Genomic DNA, 26,836 nt, shown 5'->3' with positions numbered 1-26,836 from the left:
GTTATATTAATAAATTTGCTTTAAAAAGATCATCCTCAAACAACCAGCCATAATGTCGAAGATATTAAAGATAAAGATTTAGTGTCTTCAGCAAAGTTGTTAGCAAAAGCTTGCTCTACAACTTAGTCGAAGACGTAATTTTGATATATGCGCTTGCAAGAAAGTTCTCACTTTTAGGTAGATGAAAGGGCTTATAGTTTCAACAGAATCCTCCGAAGACGTCATTGATCCCTATTTAACGATTTAGGCGTAATTAATAGATCGTACGATTTTGGCAAAAAAAAACCATCTCATCCCGGAAAAGTTGGACAGCGCATAAGCTCTTTCTCACGCGAGTGAGTGAGAATTGCAATGCCTGGAAATATTTCATAGCTTTTGAAGTTTGTCTTTGAAAATAGTACAGCAATAGCATTATTTGGCATTTAAAAAGAATTTTCCGCAGACCAAAATTAAAATAAAAAAGTGTAGGAGAACCTGGGGTTATTCGGACCTGCCTAAGCAAATCGCCATTTTAGGAAGATAGATGTGAAAGAATTTATTGGTCAAAGGTCCCAAGTGTTAGTTTGAAACCTCAGCTGCATTTTGGAGGCATAAAGAATCATTTGCATCACTCCTTGGCAGCGCTTGACGACTATTTGCAAAACTGAACGTTTTCTATCCTTTTACAATGTAAGGGCAATTCGTATCTCCATACGGAGCATTTCAGACCGTCATTTTTTTGCGATGAAATTGTGTTTACCTATGAAATCTTTATTGGAAACTCCTTAAGAAGCAAAAAAATGTTATCTGGGTAGTCACACCGTCGATTGGCGCATCATGTATTTTCTTTGCTGTGGCGTGGCAATCGCGTGCGCCGACGTAAGCCGCTGAACGGTGCACAGTGGCGGATCTTCGAACGAAATTTGGATAAAACCTTAAATGTTGCCTAATTTTATCATTATATGAGCGACCGAAAATAAAAGTCGCAATGATAGCACATGCTTCGCATAACCCGTTTCAAACATATTGGAATATAAAAATCGTAAATAAACTTCACGCATAAAAATCGGACAGAAATCTTTCAGCATAAGAATCGCTTAAAAAGTTCTCACCCGTAAAAATCGGCAAGGATGAACCTCCAGTAGAAAAATCGTTTAAAAATAAATAAATCATTCGTAGAAACATCCGTATATTCTGATGTTCAAGATCAAAAGTCGGCTATCAAAAACTACTTTGTGAGAATCGGATATATTTTTTCCGGTTTTTTGCTGAAGGTTTTTTTATCCGACTCTCACAAAGTAATGTCCCAGTTCAATTTTTATGCTGGAAGTTTATATCCGGTTTTTATATTATAATGTATTTGAAACAGGTTTTAAGAAGCAAGTTCTGTCCTAGCGATTTTTATTTTTGGTCGCTCATATGTTCAACAATACAGGGTCAATGAACCTATTTTTATGATTGTGATCCCATTTTTTATGATAAATTTATCCTTTACTGTTCATGAATATCAACAATATCATAACAAGTTAAGAACACTACATTAAATCTAATATATATCGTGTTAGTTTACTGTAGATTTTCTAATTATATTTCACAAAACACCATGCGTCTCCATATCAGTAATAAAAATTTAAAATCTTTGCGCACCGAGGCGCAGAACGAACCCATTATATTCGAAAAGAAGAGGTAATTTTCCATAGAACGTATAATATTTAACCGCTCCGAACTGTTTTGCCTGATTGTACAGAATACATTAGTACAAAAAGTATTTTTGATCAAACCACCTCGAACATAAATAATTAAACGAAAAAATCATAGTACCAAGCAAACTTAGCGAATATATTATAACAGCAAATCAAGTTCTTTCGTTTCTCTAGAAAATGAAACTAGTTGTGCTAAAATCGGACCACAATGAACAGAGCAACTTTTCCTACTTTTTGTCTGCTAATTTCATGAAAATATTTCAAATTCTAGGAAAGTGTGAATTTTTCTATTGTATTGGATTACTTTGAAGGATGTGATCCCAAAGACATATATTTCTTCAGTTTAGAATGAAAATCGTATATACCTACATAATTTTTACAGTTTTTTAGACTTTTGCAAAAATATCTGATTTTCTATCAGAATAACGAGTTTTAAAAAATTTTGTATTTAAGACACAGTTTTGCATGGGTTCATGATAATTACACAAAATAAAATTAGTCATTTGAATTCTTGAATTGGGTCATGTAACAAGTTATCAAATCCTGAACAAATAATGGGAATTGACGAAATTATAGAAGATTAACATCGAGTGATTATGGGAGTAAAATCGTGTGATATGAGTTTCCAATGCTGTTTACGTTACACAGAAATACATACAAAATTTAAATGGTTCTTGTTTTAGGGAAAAAAATGAAGGAAAAATCAATCTTCGGCTCATGTTAATAATAATGCAAATTTGTCTTACATTCTAATAAAGAAAAAATGATGAAAAGTCGACGTGAAAAGAATGAATTCTTTGAGAACACTCCTACCAGTTACTATTACCATAAACCGGGGTGACATTGATCACTTTTCGAAGTAATTTTTACATATTTTTAGACGCAACACATTTTTTTCAAGTTGAATATTTTTAAATTATGTACTGATGTATGGAGAACCAGCTTGGATGGTTTTACCTAGAATTTTCTGCTTACAGCTATTTTTCCAAAAATGATTTCAAGTTGAAGTCTGTTTTCGTATTCCGGGGTGACTTTGATAACCTGCATGTTCATCCACATTAAGTTATTGATGTCAATGTCTTTCATTCAAATGTTTGTTTAAACTATCTCAGGAAAGATACTCATTGTTAAATAGATGTTAATTGGTATTGTTCAAAGTATTTCAATATACTGTAAAATTCGAGTAACCAAAATTCGTATAATTTATGTCCAATTAGAATAAAAGATTCTGAAAACTTTTAAAACTGCTCAAATTGTTTTATTTCAGTGCTTTATCAATGTACAAAAAGTTTCATCCATTTTAACACGTTGGAATATTGAACAATAAAAAAATATTGCGAATTGAAATAATTTGAAATAATTGCCAACTACTTTCACAAAATATTGCATTTAAAATAAGTAAAATCTTAAAAGTAAATTTGGCACATCCCACTCTAAAGGAAAATAAAAACTCGCTTTCAATTTATTACTCTTGCTCAAATCTGAAAAATTTATTACTCTTGCTCAAATCTCAAATTTCGGTTTTTTGTAGTATTTGTACCCAAAAACTGAACAATATACTCAAAAAGTATAACAATTCAGTATTTTATAAGTTTAGAGTAAAAACCATTTCAAATTTAAATGATTCGGTAGACTATTCTGGTTTAATAAGCGTTCTACGAAAAAAGTTTCGAGTGATCAAAGTCACCCCGGTTTACGGTACCAATAATTTATAAATCTGTTACGGTTCAAATGTAATCGAAATTTTAGACCCCCTACGAAATTTTATCCTGGATCCGCCCCTGCGTATGGTGAAACTTTAGTTTGTTTAGTATAAGAACATAAAAATGTCTAATTTTGCCTCTATCCATAACATAAGGCAGTTAACTACTACAATCCTCAAAAATATCCCAAGATCATCAGGCACAGTTGAAAAGTGATGCAATGAAATCACGCACTTCAAAGGTTCAATCTTATACAACAATTCGATCACTGCCCTAATCCATTCCGCTATTCGCAACGTGCTTCTCACGCTACTGCAACTAATTTGCTGCTTGCACTCGCGACAAACCCATTAACATTACCAAATCGACACCCCATTATCGCATCTGCAAATTCCCTTATTTCACCTTGTTACATAGTTGCAATATTTGCTTTCCGCCTCTGCTCCTACTATTTTCACCCCGATATTGGCCCACATTCAGATCAACCAACTGGAAACCGGCCGAATCTTTACGCGACCTACCACAACAAATCCGTTCCAAACGCGCGGCGGCCATTGCCTTCACTTTCAAGTCGAGTGATGCGCTGGCAATTTTACGACTGCGCGGGCCGGCAGCTAGCGGCGCTTATTTTTTTTCTATTGCCTTTACGTCTAATTACCTCATCCGAACGGTAGCGGTAGAGTAACTGCCGATTTTAGAGCAAATCACTTTCGGTTTTCATTTCCGAACCACTTGAGTCTGGAAGTGTTCTAGCTTGTTGATTAGGTGTAGGTATTCAAAATTAGTCGATTGGGTCGCTAAATGAAGAATAAAATTGTTCTCTTATAATAAATACTTTAAACTACAAAAGATTTTTAATAAATTTTGTACGGAAATGTAAACACGTCCTTGATTGACACTATCGGTCTTACTTGGCAATGGATTTGCCACATGGGTTAGTATCCATTGAGAGTAACCCCGCAAAAAGATATGAATAGAGGCAGTATTGAATGTAAAGTGTTGCCCTATTAATTCAACTTAAACAAAACATATTTTAGTTTTACCTACAAAAATTCGAATACGAGCTTGAACGTCAGCTGCAACGGGAGACTAAAAACAACATGTAACTCAATTGTTTATATGTTGTGCAAAATACTTACTGTTACAGACAGTTTTAAAATAAGCCAACTTTACTGATCGGTTTGCTGAAAGTTTTGCTTTTAAGAAATATCTAAGAGCAATGTCCGTGCGTTTCACATCCGAATAATGATGTGATTTGTGCTTCTGATTTATGTACAAACTCGAGGTTCATTTCAGAGTACTTTGCATAAACATTGTCGTGTGCCCGCATGAGTATAGAGCTCCAAAATTTAAAAACAGCAGTGCAAATCTAAATTTGCCTCTTGCATGCAGAAATGACCGCTGTAAAACCAGGGTTGCCACATTCACATTTTTTTCTCTTTTGTCATTATTTTAATTAACAATTTTTTGGTCACAGATTACAGATTATTGGCTTTTTTATTACTTTTTATTACTTATTTTATTACCGATTTTTGTAATTATTTCCACACATTTTTAGGAAATTTCACACAGATTTTCACAGATTTTTTACTTTTCTGAGTATCACAGATGACAAATTTTTTTTTGTTCAAAGCACAGATTTGGATATGGTATCCCAGCCTTAAACAACACATCAGCGACCCCTTCTAATATTAGCATTTTAATCATTACGTGTGTACAGTGGCAATGCAATAGCACGTGTTTATTGGAAACGAATTCAAGCTCCTATACATATAACCTAATCCGGTCAGGTTGGTTAAACGGTTGCACAATTCAAAACGTTTCCCGCAAAAACGTTCAACTGTGCAACAGTCCGGTTTGCCACATGCAATAAGAGAGACCAAATAGAAGCAAATGCCACGACGCGAGTTGCATCTTCAATTTAAATTCGGACCAGTAAAAAATATCCAACACCCATCAGCCGTACCCAGGCAAGATATTGCAAAAAAGCAAAGTCGTCGCACAAATAGATGAGGTTTTGTGCTTCTGTAATAATTGCATCGATAAACACTGCAGCTATAGACAAGCTTACGGACCAATAGATGTTGCGATGGGTTGTTCGGTTTTTGCTACCCACGAGGGCCCGCTACTACACTGAGGCTCATACAACCAAAATGAAAACTATTCATAGAGCATGGTATGTCCACTATTTGAAAGATTGATAATAAGCTTAATTATGTTATACGCAGACGAGTTATTAAAATATTAGTTGCCCAAATGGGAATAATGCGACCCAATCGTTCATAAGTTCTTACATAAATGTATAGAGTTGACCAGGTTCGTCAGTTGAACCTTCGTAAAAAAAATCAATAAATAAGAGTTCAGAGCCAGTTTTTTAAAAAATTTCCACTGGTCGTATCGATATTCTCAGATTTCGATGAAAATTTCAGCGGTCCGAAAAAATATTTCGAAATTTTAAAACCGCTCTAACTCTGGTTTAACTTGATGAAATCTAATTCTAATTTAGTTTTTCTGGGCTTTGGGAGGGGTTTAAAATAAAATATATCTTTTCGATTTGTAATCGATACACTAAAAAATATTCACTTAAGCAAAAAAAAACAATGTTAAAAACGTTCCAACTCTTTGCAGCAGTCTATTGCGGGTAGGTTTGTATGGATACATTTTGTGGAAAACTTAATTTTGGAAGCTTGTGGTAAAAACTTTTTGGGGTGTCTTGAAATTCGTGATTTTTTTCAGGAACTCCATGTTTTCAAATTATATTTTACTCGGGGTTCCTTTTCAACTGATGCCTATCTTCTATTCTATTCTATTCTAACCCTTACACAGCCAGTATTGAAAAGCATCCTGGAAAACACTACAGTTAGTCTAGTGTTTTTCTTGTCAATATTATTATTTGAAGCATATTTTCATATGCCGCAAATATTAAAACGGCCAGGCCTACTGTGCAGAGTTGGGTTTGAAGACGATTCAAAATGATATGGTAATTTAATTATTCATTTAATGAATAATTTGATTACCGAATCTTTTTGAATCTTAATAGAGGAAGAAACGAGGACAACCGTACCGACCGTTTCATTAAGGGGTATACAATAAATCGTTGGGAGTGACTTGGCTAAGAAGGTTAATGTCACTCCTTTGGTCCTTTGCGATGGGACAGAGGTATTTACACCTTGCCCTGGCTAAAAAGCCTAGGATAAAGCGCCTTTGCTCGCTCATTACACTTTTTATCTTGAAATTCTCGACAAATATAAAAAAACAACTCTTTGCAACAGCCTATTGAGGGTAGGTTTGTATGGATACATTTTAGAGAAAACTTAATTTTGCAAGCTTGTGATAATAACCTTTTGGGTTGTCTTGAAATTCGTGATTTTGTTCAGGAGCTCCATATTTTCAAAATATATTTTACTCGGGGTTCCTTTTCAACGCATGCCTATCTTGATAGGAAAGTCTTTCGATCGTGCTGAACCCTGGATCTTTCGACGAAATATATAAGGTGTCTAAGGAGACTGAAAATGATAGAATTTAAATGAAAATGGGTTTGAAAGGAATCCCGAGCTAAATATATTTGGAAAATATGCGCCGTCCTTTTGGAAGTTATTACAATAAATCTATAAAGTGACGTTTGATTTTTCACAAATTTGATTTTAAATGAAATATTGGTACCTGCGGTCACATTGAAATATACCACATAATCTGGTGCCGTCATAATACCTTGAAGTAAGGGTACTTGTGATCTTATTTACCGACGGACCCTATTTGTCAGGGTGGCGGCGGTTCTACAAAAAATACGGATTTTAGAATACAAACAAAAATGTAAACAAATTTGCCGACTCCACTTAACTGCAGCTGCTGGGTAAAAAGGCTGGTGGTCCCGTCCGACCGGACGAGACAACAACGGCCGAATTCTCCCGGAATTACTGTTGGCTGCTTCGGTAGCGATTCGTAGCGATTAGCTAGGGAGGTGAGGAAGGCTCTTTTACAGGAACCTTCCTAGCGACTGGGCGAATAATCGCCGGGATCACTCACTCCCCATGAATGGTCCAGGTATAGACCGCACGGACCTACCTCAGGTGGATCCGTTTTCCAACCTGCTTCGCTCTCCCTGACGGTTGGCAGTGGAAGAGAGCAAGGCTCGTTCGGCTGATCCTCCACTGCGAGAGAGGTTTGGTGTCTCCTGGGTCCTTTATGGTTAGCCGGAGAAGTGAGTGGCTTCTTTGCAATTAGATTCCCTAATCGGCGACTCGGCACAAGACGAGAATTATTTTGTGGGTTGGATTCGTCCAGTAACAAATCGTTCACAACCGTGAACTGAACTGCAACGTGGTCCGAAACTAACTGGCTCAACTGCGATGACCGCATCTCGCCCGTCTTCCATCACTACCGTCGCTGACACACACTGTTCGACGAATTCAGCACACTACAAATACTACAATGGAGTTTCAAGGTAACATTAGTGCAAATGTTTAGTCAATATTGTGCAATGACTTCATGCTTATGGATACTTGAGTTATTTCTGCTGTTTTAGTTCTGATGAACTCACTGTTATAACCGGTGTAACATATATGCCCGAACCGTTTTAGACTGATTCAGAACCAATCATGCTTTTTTTTTAAAGTAAAAGAGGTCTTCATTCTAGGACGTCACAATTGAAAACCTATGTTGACGGAAAGTATGAACCACGACGACGATTAATCGACGTGCTTTCTATTCCGTCAATCTTACATTACTGGCATTAAAAATGATAATACTGCTCATATTAATAGATTAGAGTAATTTTAATATTTTGCTTTGAAAGCAATTCGGAACAAACTTTACATATTATTTAAGATATTGAATACTGCTTCTTTCGATTCGTGAAATTGTAGACCCTGTCCAGCACCAAACACCAACACCAGATAAGCGACATCACTATTACTAATAACAAAATCAAATGGAAAAAAATAATTCCCGTGGTTTAGCTTAGATTAGATAGACTGTCCGTAGTTGCATTTTGTGATTAACCGTCAATGAACCAAAAACAATGATGCTCGGAAGGAACAAATCATTCTCACTGTGCATGTCTTACTGACTCAACACTATTTTTTATCGCGCAACTTGAACTCCGGACAGCCAGCCATTGAGTGCATTGAGCCCTATTTCTTCTTCAAGGATCATTTCCAGATTTTTTGGTTTCGTTAAGCTGTAGAATGATAACTAGCAAAACAGAAAGAACAAAATAGTTTCAAAAATAATCGAAAGTAGTAAACAAACTGAAGCTACAACTCGATTTTGTTTGTGAAAAGAATATGAAATAATTTATAGCGGCCTAAAATAAGCACTAACTATATCGAAACCTTACCTTTGTATGACGAAAACACTAACAGTTTTACGCGCGCGTCGTTTTGTTTCTCTAATGCTGCTTCCACCCGAAGTGAAACTGAGTCGGGCTCCAACCCCAAGCGTTTTCAGAATATATTAACTGGCAGCGGTTGGAACCAGAACCTGAACCAGCTCCGGGCTCAAGCATAAATGAGATAAGGTGACTCGTACCCCGGTTGGCACCGAGGAGGTCTGTATCAGAGGTGAATGGCGACGTAGTGTGGCCTCACGTTGCACAATAATATAACTTTGCCAACCCAGCGTACTTTAGTAATTCCCGTAATCTGAGACTTAGTGAATTTTATTGGACGCTGAATTTTATTGACATATTGCACTTGGTTTTATTTGATTATATTATCTAGACAATTATAATGCGCGATGGAATGGGTGGGTCTAATTATATACGGTATGCAAACTAGGCTCGATGACGAATTCAAGGCATGCTGTCTTCAATCATATACATTTTGAACAACATCAGATGTTGCTTCAACCTGCTCTCAATGCATATTCGATAGTTTTCACTACGCCACCCGCGTTACGGCTTGGTAAGGCCAAACTGGTGTTGAAGGCGAGCAATTGTGGTTGTCTGACGAATTCTTGATGGTCACATCAAAAGCGTTTAGTATCGGTAGACAGCCTTGGTTGATTATTATTATTAAATACACTAAATACATGTCGGGTACTTACCTTCAGTGGGGAATCTAAAGTCGTTTTATACTGTTTGAATCCATTTGATATATATTAAACGGTGCCACAAAAAAAAATAATGTACATTTAACCCTCCGGAAGTCGCGCAAATGGCTCACTGAACGAGCAGCCGCAGCTGCTTTAAAATGATTTCGCTAGATTTTCAGAGCAGTGTGCACTCAGTGCACTAGCGCGACTGCCGGAATGTTAAAGTAGCGAGACTGCCGGAAGGTCAAACGTCAACACAAAACCACGTTTGATCAATTTAATACGCCCTCAAAATCTTGATTTATAGCAAATAACTATTTTTCCGGATTTTCAACACAAAAAAATTTTTCTACGCGGTCATTATTCAGCAGATTTTAAATTCTCTAGATGTTTTGGAAAGAACTTTTACAACGATATGCAACATTATGTTCTTTTGTTAAAAGTACTATGCGGTTTTGGGACAACAATATGAAAGTAACCATTATTTTGTGATTTTTCATTGAAAATATCAATATTGCCCAACATTTTTATTAGAAAGAGTCTTTGCTTAAATATAAATTTAGAGAGAACATCTGAATCCACTTCCAACGACCTATTTATGATCAAAATCGGTTCAAAATGGCACAGTTATTAATTTTTTTTCCAATTTAGAAATTTGCTTGCATGAACCTTTAAGGGGACAGTCTCATATAAAATATATAAACTCCTACCAAATTCCTAGAATTAAGTTATTTGCATGAGTATATACATGGAAACTTCTTTTTTTCTGTATACCGCTGCCAGTCAATGGGAGTTGGGATGGTCAAGACACACACAAATCTATATAGTGATATAGTGAAATAAATATTCCGAATTTTCACACACACAAATGTTTCAGGCATTTGCTCTACTTCCAACAGGGATTCTGCCAGCCCTGGTGTGGGGAATATTGTTGCTGAGATGTGTCATAACGAAACCACATAAAATGCCGTCAGTAAAGCAGTGGCACTAATATTATCGGAACTCCAGTGAAATTGGAGAAAGTTACCAGTCGAAGAAACCCTGGGAGAGTGGCTGTGAAGATACGTCATTCCATCACCGGGGTTCTCTTCATCGAAGTGGATTCGAAGATAGCGTCGTCACCGGAAACTATGCGAGTAAACCATTACTGAGAATTAAATGGCTCACGAAGACGCCATCAGCATTAGGAGAAACTCTATTTTCCGAGTAAATATTGACAAAACTGGAAGCTGTATGGTTTCCGAACATAGGCATCACTGTCGAGAGAAATTCTGAGTAGGGTAGATTCAGCATCGACGACTATCCGAGTAGATAGCAATCAAACTAATTGGCTCAAGTACGTCGAGGAGCTTAAGAGTCCAAGTTAGAAAATCATACTTGAAAGGATGAGATGCATCCATCTGGAAGCTAAATGGCTCAATAGACGAGGAACTTAACGGCTCAACTGAAGCTTCGCATAAATTGCGACAAATCGAGAGCAAATCCAATCAGATCATAATAAAAACTATCAAAATTATACTTGAAACTTGGAATTTTACCCTGATTTATAACAGAATTTGATATAAAAGTTGAATTCTGATATGATTTTATTATTTGATTCAGATCGGGAACGCACAAGGTGTGAAAAACACAACCAGCATCCCCACGAAGTAATACTTTGATACAGTTCAGTGGGAAAAACAGACAGTGGCACTAGATACGAGTTTATTAGCTGCAGAAATGAAATCAAGTACTCTGTCTACACTCCGACCCACGAATAATCTAGCCAACTCCGCAAAACCTGTGTCGGTCGGAGTAAGTAACGAAATAGTCCTGCACCCTTCCTAATAGGGTCAGAGTAGACTCACTACCCTCTTTGATCTAAAGGTTTCAATATGGGCTTATCCATTTGTGTCTTTCTAAATACGACGTTGGGACCAAACTGCAATCTGATCAAAACCACCCGTTCTAAATACTTATCTCCAACGCAATAGTCGGCGAATATGGGATAGTTTCGCATATATCAAATGCTTGTAACATACACAACCAATCCTCTTCTACTATTTTGTTGCCCACTCACAATCGATGATCACTTTTCTGCATCATGTCATCAATGTCTGAAATTTATTTAGTTGTGGAATTTCGGCTCTTAAATCACACTCATTGCCAACTTGGTTTATTGTGAAATTTTCAACGGGTACAGCTAGGCGTCGCTATGTGCCTAACCCTATCTAGGTACTAAGGCATTCGTGCTAGACCGCCCATGTACACCTGAAACAATCAAACTCTAGCCGATCAGTAATGGGTTAGGTATGTTTGTAAAATCCCACGAATTAAAAACTCATCGAGGTGCGTTTTCACTCTGCGAGGCTAGAAGTTTTTAGTGTTGAATTTCCATTCAAGAAAATTTAGACACTTCGAGTTGAAGCAGTGCGACTGATGAAGTGGTTTCAATGTGTTTTCTATGAATAGTGACAGAGCTAAACACCATGGATGGACATGGATTATATTATGTCATTAATTGGAAACATCGCTGAAAAGGTAACCTTTGGAGGAAAAGCATATTGTTTGGTTCGCTTAGTACAGGCTTGCATTAACATTTTTTTTTCTTCTCCTGTTCGAGTTATCTAATTTCAAAGGTTCCAAGGGTCCATATAAGAAACCATAGAAAGCAAACAACCATAAAATTTGATCCCCGGCTACATCACCTCTACCTCTGCAACAGTGGACCATGGTCTCGGTATATCATCCGATTCGCTTAGAGTCGCTGATTCAAGGTCTCATCACCGACAATCAGTCAAACACTCATCTGGACATATTATGTACGATTCCGTTTTTATGCCGCCGTGCGTATCATAAGCATTGGTGGGGCGAGTTAAATTGCGCTTAGCAATTTTCTCACGCCTGTCAGCACAAAGCACCAAACCGACCGGCCGTCCGTCCGCTCGTTCGTTCATTCGTCTTGGTTGGGGGTGGGTTGGAAATGCATGCCATGATGGATCATAACCGGTGCCTCTTGCCTGCCTGCCAGACAGTTTGCCTCCAGGCGATCATCAGTTTTGCGACATACCGCCTTAATAGTAGTGTGGGCCCTGCACAGAGCTGAAGAAACGAGCCACAAAGATGATGAGAATGATTGTGAAGTTGAGTGGGTAATGAACACCATCGTTGGATCCGTTCAATTTGCCCACCATTTGTCAGTCTGCTGCGTTTCAATTCAAATGCGATAGGGAGCTAAGCGCACGACTCTGGCGCTCACGGTTACCACCTTATATTTAGTCACGCTGCTCAACTGAAGGAGACCGTGGTGTGATCGTGTACGTGCTGAATAACAATTGTGCAGATAAGATTAAGTCACACTGGCTGTCATCTGGCGAAATGAAAACAACAATCAGTGAAATTAGCTATCAATTTCGTCGATCATATGGATATAAAATTAATAGTTAATTCGCTAAGTACCGCTACGTTCCCCCTAAAACTCCCGTATCTGACTTGTGGGTATCAGAGCCAGAGGTGGAGGGAGGGTGGACAAAGATGAGACGGACATCTCGATCCAGGACATTCGGTGATCTTCCTAGGGCCCTAAGGGAATCCAATAGTTGAGTTTTTTCTCGCAGAACAATTCTCGGCATATGTCCAGACAATATGTTCGATATCGTGATAACCGTCGCCACAAGCGCAGATACGTCGGAGATGAACATCTAACATGTAGTGAATGGACAACACACGAATGAACCGACCCACATCCAATCGTCTAAACCAAGGGTTCGTTGATACATTCGGGATAATAGAATGTAGCCACCGTCCCACCTCTCGATTGGTTTTTCTTAGATGTTACCTTCGAAGGAGCCCGTCTTAGCTAAAAAGTCCGCTTCTTTTTTACCTGTGATGGAGCAATGCGAGGGGACTTAAACTAAGGTAATCTTGTACAATCGTACAGATAAGCCACGCAAGAGCTCCCATATTTTCCACAGGAAATACAGAATGTGCTTTTTGGGTTTCACCGAACGAAGAGCGTCTGTTGACCTGAGGCTGTCCGAAATAATAAAGTAATGCTCGGTGGGCAATATATCAGTAATCCCAAGGGTATACTGAATAACAGCGAGTTCTGCGACGTACCCCGAAGCAGGACCATTGATTTTGAATGAGGCGGTGCGGTTTTGAATGAATATACCGGAGCCACTTGACCCGTCGGGGCAAAACATCTTGTTGCAGTCGACTTGTCGAAATTTACTATGAAAGATGTTTGGGATTTCTTGCGGACGTATGTGATCCGGGATTCCACGAATCCTGGATTGATATTTTGTGCCATGTAATCGAAGTACAAGGACATAAATCAGGCTTGAGAAATGAGCTCGAAAAGCCTCTCGAGATTTGCAATTACTAACGGGTTCAAGATAGCACATCATATCAGCAATCGATAGGAGAGGTCCCAAAATTGATTTTTCAGCGGAAAGACTCCCGCCAGCACTTCTAGACTTATCGTATAGGTCGAGTGTATGCAACCCAAAGCAATACGCAAACTACAATACCGGATTCGCTCCTGTTTGATGAAGTGTCTGTTCGTAGCGGAGTGAAAATAGAAACACCCGTACTCCATCACCGACAATATTGTTGTTTGGTTCAGCCTGATCAAGGTTCCTGAGTGGGCACCTCACCATGTTCCGGTTACTGTACGGAGAAAATTGGTCGTTTGTTGGCACTTCCGTTTCAGATACCTAATGGGACATCCCCAGGATTCCTTTAGAGTCGAACCAGACTCCGAAATATTTGAATGTCGAAACCTGAGCAATAGTTTGACCCATTAATTGAAGCTGTAGTTGCGCTGGTTCACGCTTCCTTGAAAAAACGATTAGCTCAGTTTTCTCCGTGGAGAACTCGATACCCTGCTAGAGGGCCAAACAGACAAATTTTCCAATGTTTCTTGCAATGGTCCTTGCAGATCGATGGTTTTGGGACCTGTAACAGAGACCATACCGTCGTCTGCAAGCTGCCTTGGCGTGCAGGAATTGACAAGACATTCATCAATGTCATTCACGTAAAAGCTATAGAGAAGGGGGCTTAGACATGAGCCCTGGGGAAGACCCATGTAGCTAATTCTTGATGTCGATAAATCACCATGCGAAAAATGCATGTGTTTTTCAGACAGCAAGTTTAGTGAAAAGTTGTCTAGAGTCGATGAAAGACCATGCTGGTGCAGCTTCTCAGATAGAATTTTGATAGAAACTGAATCAAAAACCCCCTTTATATTTAGAAAAACTGATGCTATCTGCTCTTTGCTAGCATATGCCATTTGAATTTCTGTTAAGAGCAACACAAGACAATCGTTCGTCCCTTTTCCTTTGCGGAAACCAAATTGTGTATCTGACAGTAAGCCATTTGCTTCAACCCAATTGTCGAGGTGAACCAACAACTTTCGAATACAGGACAGCATTGCAATCGGTCGATACGAGTTGTGGTCGGAGGCCGGTGCGGAATCTGGACAAACCTTCTTGGCAAAATCGAATGTCCAACGGTTTGAATATTCCACGTTCTCGTTAATATAATCTGCAATGGACGTTCGCGTAATCTAAACCAAACATCTAGGTAGAGTTTGGATTAAACCAAGTATACAAGCAAATCATCTCATAGATCAGTGATCAAACGCGTATACCAAATTGAGACGAGCTTATCGACTGCGGATCAAACTCCATTTCTATACGCTCTAAATCGTAAATTTAAGCAGACGATACGTCAAACGAAAGAAGAGAGGAAGAGTGGGTACGTTAACGAAAGTTTATTTTTTCTTTTGCTGTATCGATAAAGAAGGGAAAGTTATTTTTAAGCACACAGCTCTATACTGACATTGCTGACAGCCATAAAGGTGCTTCTCAACCAACTCTATTCTGGCACACTTTCGCCTTTTCCGGCACTAGGTGTGCTTTAATCATCTCTATAGAACTATGAAGCCGTAAAGAATATGTTTTGTATGCGAGTATAAAACATGTCTAAAGTCATAAAATAATGCTTCATGGTTACTTGGGGACTTGTCTCTCTTTACAATCGTAACAGTAATGTGCCCAATGCACTGGAAATGTGTTTTGAATCAAACTGTTCACTTAAATGAAAATTCTTCTAGTCCTACTTTTGCCGGGAATGCGAGACGTTAGGCGTAAGTACGTATGGCAGAATTGAGAATGAGTGTAATTTACATAAAATCGCATATTTTTTTATTGTAGAAATTTTAACCTTAGGCCCGTTTCTCGGGTTAGTAAAATGTATGCTATGCTACACCATTTTCTCGTTTAGTTTGCAAAAACAATACTATGCAAGTTGTTTAAGCCTTAGAGGCGTAGATGTTGTTCTCCTCTTTTCGTATCCCACATTTATCAAAATGCTTATTTTTATTAAAAAAAAATACCCATATTGTACATTCTTATTGTACAAAACACTCATAAGACTTTTGGGTCGTGCTACATAGGGAATGTTTTCGAATTCTAACATGAGCCAGGTAATGGATTCGTCTCAGTCTTACACAAATTGTGTATATATTTGGGAAAAGTGCATCTTTATTATGTTTCTTAAGCGCGTCCCGCATTCGTACTTAAAACATCTGCGATCACTTTAATGTAATGCATGTTCGCGCTTTCGTGTACGGTTCTGTTTTTTCGTTTCTCACTTAAAAGTAAAATTAATAAAGACAACAAAGTGTGCATATATTGAATACTAATCTGCCTAGCAACCGAATGAATAAATGTTTGATTTTCAGAATGACTATATTCCAATGTTTCGAAAATGCGCTAACTAAGATGCTCCATGGAATTATATGCGCTCACCATACTGCACTTTACCCACTGCAAATTACGTCAACAACTCTATGGTGCTATGTTATGCCGGCGCGATGATTACATTGCATTTCAGATGAAATCCATGTTTATCACTCTGACTAAAGAATGTTTTTTCCACTAATCCGCTAGAAACCAGTAACAATACGACAGTTGCTCGACGCCAACAACAATCCCGCAGAATTTAGCTTGCCCGTACCACAGCTCAACCGGCAGTCTCTGCTAAAAGTTTCAGTCACGACTGCCAATTGCCAGACAGCTGAGCGAGCCAGCCAACCCGCCTTAGTTGCAAAGCGGGTAAGCCTGTGAAGATGCGCCCTCGCACGATGAAGCCATTTCCAATCAGCCCAGGACTGCTGTCTGTTGGCTGAATATTGTCGAGCTTAAGATAAATCGTGGGCACGGAAGGCGGACTGCCTGGCTGCGACAGTTGAATGTCAAATTTAACCTATTCCCGTGCATCGAATTCCCTAGTCAGTACCGTACCAAAGCCCGACGTTGACTGGATGTAAGCACTACGAGAAGTGACTCTCTACAGCATCATCACGGAAGAAAATTGTCTTCTACGAATGTTTCATGCAAATTTTAGCATACTGAAGAATCACGATGAATCGAATCGAAACACATCAACAGAGAGGAGAATCCATGGTGGGCTATTCTTGTAAGACAGTTGTTCATCGCGGTTGGTTACTACATGAAGGATGATGGAGTAACAAGAAAAATGTTACCAGCAAACATCAGATGTCGGCTCACGTGTTAAGTCATCCCCGGAAAAGGGGAATGACAATAGCTTTGTTTCTGGGAATAGAATTATGATAACATGTGCTCGTACTCTACCAACTATCCAATTTTTTCGAGTGCTTTGAAAAAAGTTATAAACATTAGAAAAACTCTAGAAAGAGAACTGCAGAGACTCCATTTTGGATCGATTGGATTCGCGTTTAGCTGTCAAAAAACGAATCCAATCGAACATTGCCTATCCTTATAACATTGGATTGCCATACAATGCCGGGGCATACGTTGCCAAAAATGCTGTTTTTCTCTCCGCAGTTCTCTTACTAGAGTTTTTCTAATAAACATCAGTCATCAACACATCAATCGTTTTGGGGTGATGTAATCCAATTCCACTAAATTTTTGGACAACTTTTTCAGACATTGATTGATTTTAAGACCAAATTCCAAATATGAAAATTCTAACATCGCAAAAATAAATGTAACCATAGTGACACAGATCACCTCGAAATTATTAACAGCAGGTGGTAGGTTGATAGATGCCAAAAACTACCCAGAATTAGTAATTATTTATTTTTCATTCATATGAAGACATTATAACACTAGGGGCAGATCACTCTAGGAATGTATAACAAATTTGCATCAAATTAGAAAAAATGTTAGACTCTCTCGCAGAAAAGTCTGTTAAACAATCGTCCCACGCTGATCCACTTTATTCGACGTTTTCTTGAATGTAGGGCTAGTTTTTGTTGGGTTTTGACGCCTTACACGCAACGCAAAATACACTATGAATTTCTATTTTGATGGAAAGAAATGCATTCAATTTCGCTGATTTTTAAACATGCATCACAAATGATCTGCCACTAGTAGTAACACCAATATATAATTTGGACAGGATTAGGCACTCGATTCGAGTATTTGATTCGTGAATTTCGCCATTGTCGAGCCAGCTTTGTAATAATACTATTTCTCAGGAACGAAACAAATTGATTAATACCAATTTTAGATCACTCTAAAAATGTATAACAAATTTGCATCAAATTTAAAAAAAAAATGCATTTAATGTCCATTTTTGCATCAACTTTGCACTCCCTCGCAGACAAGAAATTTAATTTTGTAATTTTGTTAATTTTTAAAAACTCATCACAAGTGGTACCATTGATTGTACACGAAGTATTTAACGGAATAGAGCAATACTTCATTTAAAACGTTAAAATTGGATAATCCCTTCCTTAATATTGTCTTTGAAGAAGCTTAAAACTACCCACTGAGAAGCCCAAAAAACTGTTTCAAAACCGTGCAACATAGGTCCAACGATGGACCTCTGTTGAACGGTTATTTGGACGTCGTCCAACATTGGTCCAACGAACGTCCTTCATTGGAAGATTTTGAAACCAACCGTTCTTAAAGGGTATCGGTTAATGTATTCACAATTTTGTTATATACAGTGATACCCGATTTTGTCGAGCGGCCATCTTTGAAAACATAAAAAGCAGTTTTTTTGGAATAACCGCGTGCTGAGTCTCCGTGCAAATCAATCAATAGTATCCTAACTATTTCCCGAATACATTGATTGATTTTGAAGAAATTTATGTAAAGTGTAGTGAAAAACTATTGTTTTCGTTTTCAAAGATTTTTTAAGCTTTCTCAGTTGAACCTTAATGTTTCAAACGTATTGGATACTTTCGATTTATTGGAATAAACCTGTTACCTCGTTTCTGAAAATATATATGTGACAGTTCTCAACACTGTCGTTAGAAAAGGTTACACAGAACGCAGTCAGTGCTGTCAGTTGACTTGCCTCCGAGTGTAAGTTATAAGTGCCTCCACGAGTCGTTCGTGTGCGATTCCCGAAAATGTCAAGACACGAAAAAGTGGATTCCTTCACAGCTCACCTGGAGGAACTTCTTCACGATTGTCTCCAACGGTGCTCGTGTGGTGAGAAAGCATACATAATTCCTTCATATGTAAAAATTTTATTCCATTCAGTCGAAAATGATACGTTTAATCAAACAACGTCATGCACCCAGAGGAGATTCCTACCTGCCAATTCTAGCATGAAACAGTCCACCACGAAAATCCTTGCACAGAAGCAACTAACAAGAGTTGCAAGTAATTCATTTGTTTGGTTTCTGACGTAAGTGCCAATAAATTTGACTTTTTGGTGGAACGGGTAAAACAGATCGAAATGGTGAGTGAAGTGAAAGCAATCATGTGAAAAGAATTCCCCCAAAGACAGGACTCGAACCCGCAACCTTTGAGACTCCTGACCAATGCACTAACCCTTATATTATTCCTGGGATATGATGACGTCCTAGATAGAACATATGATTATCGCACTGGTAATCGGTGGTGGTGAGCGTACCCTGCCTGCAAAGCGAGATCACACACAACCTCAGTTGCCACCCAACACATTTGATCTATTTAATTTCCCCGCTAGATACCAAGGCCCGGGTTTTTATTGTAACCTGGTGTCTAATTTCTTGTAAAAAAATGAAAAATGTGGATTAGTCCCTTTTGGACGCCATCCATTCATATGCTAAACCACAAACGGTTTCAAAACCAACATTTAGGGATGTGGCAGTAACAAATATTCACTCAACAACGTTGGCACCGATTGCTTTCAAGCGAGCCAACACATTGACATGATGGTTTTCACTATTTTGTGGTAACCCGGAACCGCCACATTCGATTTCAAAAGGGCGTCAATCATCAGATACCCTTATCTAGTGACCACCCCCTTTCAAACGACACCCATATTGATAGTAATGTTCATGGGTTTATGGTAACCAGAAACCGCCATCATGGATTTTGAAACGACGTCAAACATCAATTTCCGTTAACTACTGACCACCCCATTTCAAACGACACCAATATTGATGGTAATTTTCGGGGTTTTCTGGTAACCGAAAACCGCCATCGTGAATTACAAAATTATACCAAACAATAATTTATTACTGTATACTAAGTTACGCCAGTCTATATACAACACGATTAATTAATAGAATTAGAAATATCCGAGTGTGTGACAGATGACTCTAGCAGTAGCTTTACACTAGCCGTGAGGTGACTGAACAATTGTAACTAACTCTTCCGGTAGCCGGAGTGTACACCGCTTTAAAAATCTAGCGAAATCGTCTTAGAGCACCAGAGTGACTGCTCATTCCGTGAGTCGCGTTTCTCCGTTAAGAACAATAAATTTTGAAAATGCACATAAAATTTCCTGTAAATTTCCTTTTGATATCAAGGCGATGTTGCGAACTATATGATAGCTACAAGAAAGCAATGAATATATGATTCAACTATAGGGTCTCATGATCAAACTAGAGTAGTGGGCCTATTTTCGCCCTGTTTATATTGTCGCCCTACCCATTTGAAATCGTAGATTAGAGAGTGATTCTCAACCTGGAGTACGCGGACCCCTAGGGAGCTGTGAAGTCGTTACTGGGGGTCCGCGAAGAAAAATATATTTTCCGAATGCAGATTGAAATTTCGTGTCTTGTTTCCTAACTAACTGAAAATAACATATTGATAGCATGCAAAATCGATGTTTATCCGTGGGGGTCTGCAGCAACCCAGGGTGATTTGCAAGGGGTCTGTGGTACGAAAAAGGTTCATAACTAGTGGGTTTAGAGCATTGATTACCATCTTTGTTCGATGGATTTGCTCAAATGGTAATCCGAGAATTGGGCAGTCGATTCGAGTTTTCGTTGCGCTCAAACAGAAGAATTTGACTATTCTCAGTCCATTTTTGTTATTATATTGGTTCCTAGTGACGAAAGATAGATGCTAATGACAATTTAAATTCATTACATCAGTCAGGCAGCGTAATAATTTAAATAGTGAGACACCTTCCCTAATATGGCCAAATAGACTGTTTACCGTGTATAGTCTATACGAAAGCGTTTTATTTCAATTTCGTTTGTATGGTATGGCACGTTTGCGTTAGCGTAACGGTGCCAATATCTTCCTTTTATTTATTTTTTTTTCATTTTTTATGACAATTATAGAGGTTTTGATCTTAGGGGTATTCGCCTCTTTTGTCGGGTTAAAAAATTGGCCAGGGCAGGCGCAGCGGTTGACCACGTTGGTCTTGCTCCCGCCCTGCCATTTTCGACAAGTTGGATAAGAGAAAAAATACGGTCCTGGGCTTCGTTCGAGTATCGCAATTATTGGAGAAATCTACAAACGTGTCGCCAAACAAAGACGGTTCTAGTACAACCGTGCCCCGTGGTTTCGAAAAATCTCCTACATTTTTCGAAACTCCACTGCGGTATGCTGACCAAAGCTTTAACACGCTACTGCAAACTCAATTATCACATGGCAACTACTCAGCGCGCTGAGTCATTTTCATATGATTTTTGAATCCGACTACGGAACTTCATATCATCTGATATGCAACTACCCAGCAGTAGCTCAATCGCGATTTCAAATTTTTGTCCGTACATACATAGACGACACCGTGTTTGGACGACTGAAACTCAAATTGTAAGCAGGCCAAACAGATATACGAAGAAAGCTAAAATCGGTTTTCGTATAATATATGAATTAAAATTGAAATTAGTGCTACTTTGAGGACCTATAACAATAATTGTAACACTCTGCTTAAAAGTCGAAATACAAATAATGCAAACATACAAAATCGACCGTTGAACTGAAAATAACACAAAAATCTCAAAAATAAAGGGTCCTTCCTTTAATATTTTCTTCTTTTTCTCTGCAATTACAGCTCTTGTTTTTACAACTGCAATCATCAGTAACGATGGCCAATTCCTGCCCGGACCGCGGTACAGTTTAGACAACATGCCTAAAACCAGTTTTTCTTGTCGGGATAAAATCCTCGGTGGATACTATGCTGACTCAGAAACTCAGTGTCAAATGTTCCACGTGTGTGTCAAAGTAGCTGGTGTTGGTGTAAGTTTGAACTGAAGCCGCTTGTTTTACATCTATGCTGGTGCGACTTATTAATTCACATCCTTGATCAATACATTAGACTTTAGCGCTAACTATTGTTACGGCTGGTTAGAAGTACGCTTTCATGAATCATCACACGCATTACGCCCACGAACACCATTCACTTGACCTGCGTATCTTCGCTAAACCACCGCACACACCGACAATATTAATTTGAACCAGTAAAGAGAGAAAAATTAGGCGGAAAGAATCGAATTCCGTCCACTGTGGGAGAAGATACATACCAGCCACTTGGTGTTCGGTTCAATCAATGCAAAGACCCACTTTTTCCCAAGAGACCCAATTGACCTTTCGGAGTGTGCGCGTGTTCATTTGTTGTGTTTCTTATTTTCTCGCTCCGCTGCCGCGTCGAGGAGTGCCCACGATCTCTTGATTTTAGATACCTTTAAAATGTTGTACAACTGAGGGGGCTCCAAATTATTGTTTATATGTCCGCTGATATTGTCAAATAGTTAATCTGTAATCTGAGTTTGTTTACTAAAAGCTGAACTTCAAAACGAACGTGTGCCAATAGGATCCATTAAATTTGTTAAGTAAAATTTAATTCTGCTTCTCGAGAACGAAATCCAAAAAAAAAATGCAAAATTGCGCCCTTTGATCCCGCCGTCAGCCTTGGGAAGGCCATCCAACTCTAGGGTCACCCATTCTTTTTTGCATGCCGGTTGCGCAAAGAAAACAAATCCCCACTAACGATCACCGCCGACTACGACGAGCGACGGTGTCTTATGGACGACGCGCTTATTTCACACCTTATTTTATAATCACGACCATTGTTTTCAACGATCTCTGTAGGTAACTAGACCAGGTTCCGCGTGCTCACGCTGCACTCCATCACCGCCAACTAAGATTCTACTGAGACACAGCGAGAGGCAGACTGTAACAGACCGCTTGAATCGTACACACTTAACAATTTAAATTTTCTCACGAATTAATCTCTTTCTCCCCTTCTTATCTTTCCCCTAACTTCATTGTTCTTTTCGTTTTTGTGAAACGCGTGGGCGCACATGGCCTTGCGCAAATCCGAACAACCCATTTTATGACCGCCAACAGGTGCAAGACTTCAGATTTCTTTGCCCCAACGGCACGGCTTTCGATCAGGAAGCTCAAATATGTGCCGATTGGGGCGACGTCGACTGTGAAGCAGCCACACTCTACTACGGCAGTAACAACTTCGATCTGTACCGGATTGGGTCAGGCTTCGAAAGTAAGCGAGCACCTTACGCTGAGGAGGAAGAAGAAGCAACCTTCCATCTGCAGAGGGCCGAAACAAGTAAGTAATTTTATCAAAGATAACCTAAATGTAAAATGTACCGAGTTTTTTTTTTTGTGCACGTAGGCGACACTAGGCGTAGCAAGCAGTATATAGTGAATCAAAGCTCAAAGCCACAAGGACCCCCTGTACACAATCCAAACCAGTTCCACTCAGCGCAAAAGCCGCAATATCGTCCGCCTCCGGTCCAAACCACAACGACTACCACCAGTACCACACCAAAGCCTTCCCCGACGTCATCTTCGAGCGCAAATGAAGACTATTACAACAATCAGTACCAGAAGCAAATACAGCAGAAACATCTTCAGCATAAACAGCAACAGCTAATCTACAATCAACAGCAACAGATTCAGCAGCAACAATATCGGCAGCTAACGGCAGCCGCTGCAACCGCCACCCCGGCGGAACGACGCCAACAGGATGAAATCCGTTCTACAACCCCAACCAATTTTGCAAACAATCAGAAACCACAACAGCAGCGAAACGATCACAGTAAATATTCAATCAAGTTCAAAAATCTTTCTCACCAAACATCTACAGGAATAATGCCCTCTTTCTCTGGCAACTTTTTCTTGCAATTTGCTTCTCTTTCGCTCTCTCTTTGCAGATGAAGAAATCTTGCGTGGATCGCACAGCTCACATTTCTTCAACAACCGCAACAACGGAAAAGAAGATACCGAAGATGATTTCGTCCGAAAGTCTCCTAGCAGCACTGCTGACCCAAGGACAACCGTCCGACCGCTGCAAACTGCTTCCGCCAACACTACCAGAACACAACACAGAGGTCGCAACCGTGGCAGAGGAACTGTTCGAGCACACAATTTAAACATTGTGCGGAATGAAGTCAAACCGACACAACCGAGACAGACTCACCTCCAGTCAACCACTCCCGAAGATTTTGTAGATGTAGCGAAAATTCCAAACTACAGCAAACCAAACAATAATTTCCGACAACAGCCTACAACGGTTTTACAACCGCACAATAGCAACCAAATCAATTTTGGACAACCTGCGGCATCCACGCCTGCTCCGTTCTCTCGGGGACGGTCGAATCAAAACGTTGGCACCAACCACAGTACTAATGCCTTCTTCCACAAGCAACAAACCAACACCACACCAAAACAAACCCCAGTACAGAGCTTCCAGCAATATCAAACAACCCCCTCCGCAACGCATCAACAGCAATACCAAACGTCAACCAACAAACCTATTCCAAGTGCAGCAAGTCGTACGAATGAACAGTTCAAAAACAATAACAATCAACAACAGATATCCCACAGAACTCTGCAGAACCCAGCTACAACCACACATGTTCCAAATATTAACTTCCAGTTCTTCAACCGTAACCAACCCAATGATTTGCGACCATCAACTACTTCGACTACTACTGCAGCACCACCCCAGAACTTCAACAGAGTGACACAAGCACCGCAGTTCTACAATACAGGTTTCGAGCACAAGGCCACTGAACGAACCATCTTCGAATCCACTACTGCAAATGTGGACCCTCAACGAAGCCGAGCTCAGCCACGCGTTTACAACGTAGACCCAGGTCGCCTTAGTCAGTTCAATTATAACGAGTACCAGGGAAGTCGAGCTAGTGTCACAACCACTACGACAGCTGCCACGACAACTACTGCTTCGGAGAATGTAACCCCATCGACATACAATCCACTCAGTTACCGACCTCAACAGCAACAGATACGACTCCATCCACAATCATTAAATCTGAATCCTTTTGATCCACGAACAACTGCTGCTGCACCAATTAGTACTACTACTACTACTACTACTACCACTACAACGCAGCGTCCTGTAACTAACGAACGATACCAGATCATATCGCGTAGCGCAAGCGATAGCCACACTCCCTCGACGATCAAGAAATTCTCCACCCTAGTACCAAAGGACCAGTACAATCCAACCACTTTTAAACCGAATGCTTTCAGCAAAAAGGCTCTCCTTCAGTTTATTGTTCAAAAGCCCGAAAAACCTCAGGAAAAAGCTATCCCAGCTCCCGTGAAAAGCACACTATATATCCCGACTGTTCCCCCGGTATCAACAACAACAACCACTACTACTACTACAACCACACCTGCACCAGCGTCACGAAGACAGTCCACCACATTCTTCCAGCAACCTCAACGGCCAATCGAAACCACCACAACTACCCAGCGATCTACAGATCCCAACGAAGACGACGGTCAGTACCATCCTGAGCTGTACGAAAAAGATTTCTATCGAAACCGTGTCAGGGCCAAGTTCAACCAGGAGCGCAAACAAAATCAGGACCCCCTGTCAGCTACCCGCAACAACTACTTCCAGCAGTCCACTCCCGTTTCCCAATCGCTATCCGCAAGCGACGAAGATGAAATATTCCGAACGGCCCACTCCCAGAACATTGCAGCCAGTGGAAATGATCTGATCCTGGAGCGGGCGCGTCAAGCCGCTGTCAAAATTAACGAATTCCTATCGTCCTCTTCGGTCAAACCAACGGTGCCGGCGCCTACCAAGAAGTCTTCTCAGACATCACCAAACAATCAACGGGTGAATCCAAGGCCTTTCTCCAAGGCTCCTACGATCTCTCCGCATGCGACCAGCACCAAAAGACCATCGGACGATAAGGACGAATATGACTATGCCTACTACGATACGGGTAGTCCAGACGTTCCGGAATATGACGTCATTGAGGAGTTTGGGCGGACAGGCAAGAAGAGCAACTAGAGCAACCGTTTGGAGCGGGTGGATAGCGCTAACGAAACCTGTGTGTGGAGGGGAGGGATAGAGAGAGGGAGCGCGCTGAATGAAGCTGTATAGATTTTAAATTAACTTAAATTAGTTCTTTTAAATGCGCTTTTTCGGTGCGCTTCGCAAGAACTTTGAGAGAAAAATGCAATTCCGGATTGCAAACAACAAACTGCCATTATTGTGATTATCAGTGTTTTTCTACAGATTACTGTTTTTGTGTTATGCTGCATTCATTTTCGCGGTGGGAATGCCGAATAACACATCATTGCGCAGGGCGACAAAAAGGGGTGACGAGAGGGCGACTAGAACCATTACCAACAAAGCCAGTATTCCTTCAAGATTGTTCAGTTACCATCATCTTTATACTTCAGATTAAGCTAGCTTTCATCGATTATGTCCTGTAGACTCAACATTAAATTATTATTGTAGCGAGAATTATTTGTGGTTAGCAGAACATACTCAGAATTCTACCCTGTTGTTCTACAAAACTATCTTTATTTCTATCGGTTTCTATCACTCTAAATGAAACGAAGCGATTGTAAATATATTTTTCCTTCGAAATCAAATTGTACGATATAAAAGTGAATAAAAACGAATACTAAAACCAAACGGTTGTCACATTTTTTTTTGCTTCGAACATTCACTATCAACGGTGATGTCTGAATACGTGTCATCTCATCAGCGTCATCTATAGCAATGTACCACACTGTAAGCGTGACCGTGACCGTCACATACCTTCCTCGAGGTTTTGTCTACGTCACATATTTGTTGGAAAGGCTGCATAGTTGCTACCGACCAGAAACAAAAAACGTCAAATGAATAAAACAATCTCACTACAACGCTGGTAATGACGTATCCGTCTAATGAAGGAAATCCAGTTGGAATGAATCT

General features: G+C 39.6%; 1 protein-coding gene across 2 annotated transcripts in view; it reads left to right on the top strand.

Annotated features, from left to right (window-relative positions):
• Positions 1 to 26,554, top strand: part of LOC131676837 (mucin-2) — a 32,492-nt gene extending 5,938 nt beyond the window's left edge. For both annotated transcript variants that reach the window (XM_058956188.1, XM_058956189.1), the window contains exons 3-6: positions 21,683 to 21,867; positions 22,978 to 23,197; positions 23,264 to 23,689; positions 23,805 to 26,554. In XM_058956188.1, the coding sequence (XP_058812171.1) occupies positions 21,683 to 21,867; positions 22,978 to 23,197; positions 23,264 to 23,689; positions 23,805 to 25,921 (2,948 nt within the window). In that variant the 3' untranslated portion in view covers positions 25,922 to 26,554. The remainder of the gene's footprint in view (positions 1 to 21,682; positions 21,868 to 22,977; positions 23,198 to 23,263; positions 23,690 to 23,804) is intronic.
• The last annotated feature ends 282 nt before the right edge of the window (positions 26,555 to 26,836 follow it).

This window comes from Topomyia yanbarensis, chromosome 1, assembly GCF_030247195.1.
Source record: "Topomyia yanbarensis strain Yona2022 chromosome 1, ASM3024719v1, whole genome shotgun sequence".
In the NCBI taxonomy this organism is placed as follows: domain Eukaryota; kingdom Metazoa; phylum Arthropoda; class Insecta; order Diptera; family Culicidae; genus Topomyia; species Topomyia yanbarensis.
This window is presented reverse-complemented; position numbering and strand designations above follow the sequence as displayed.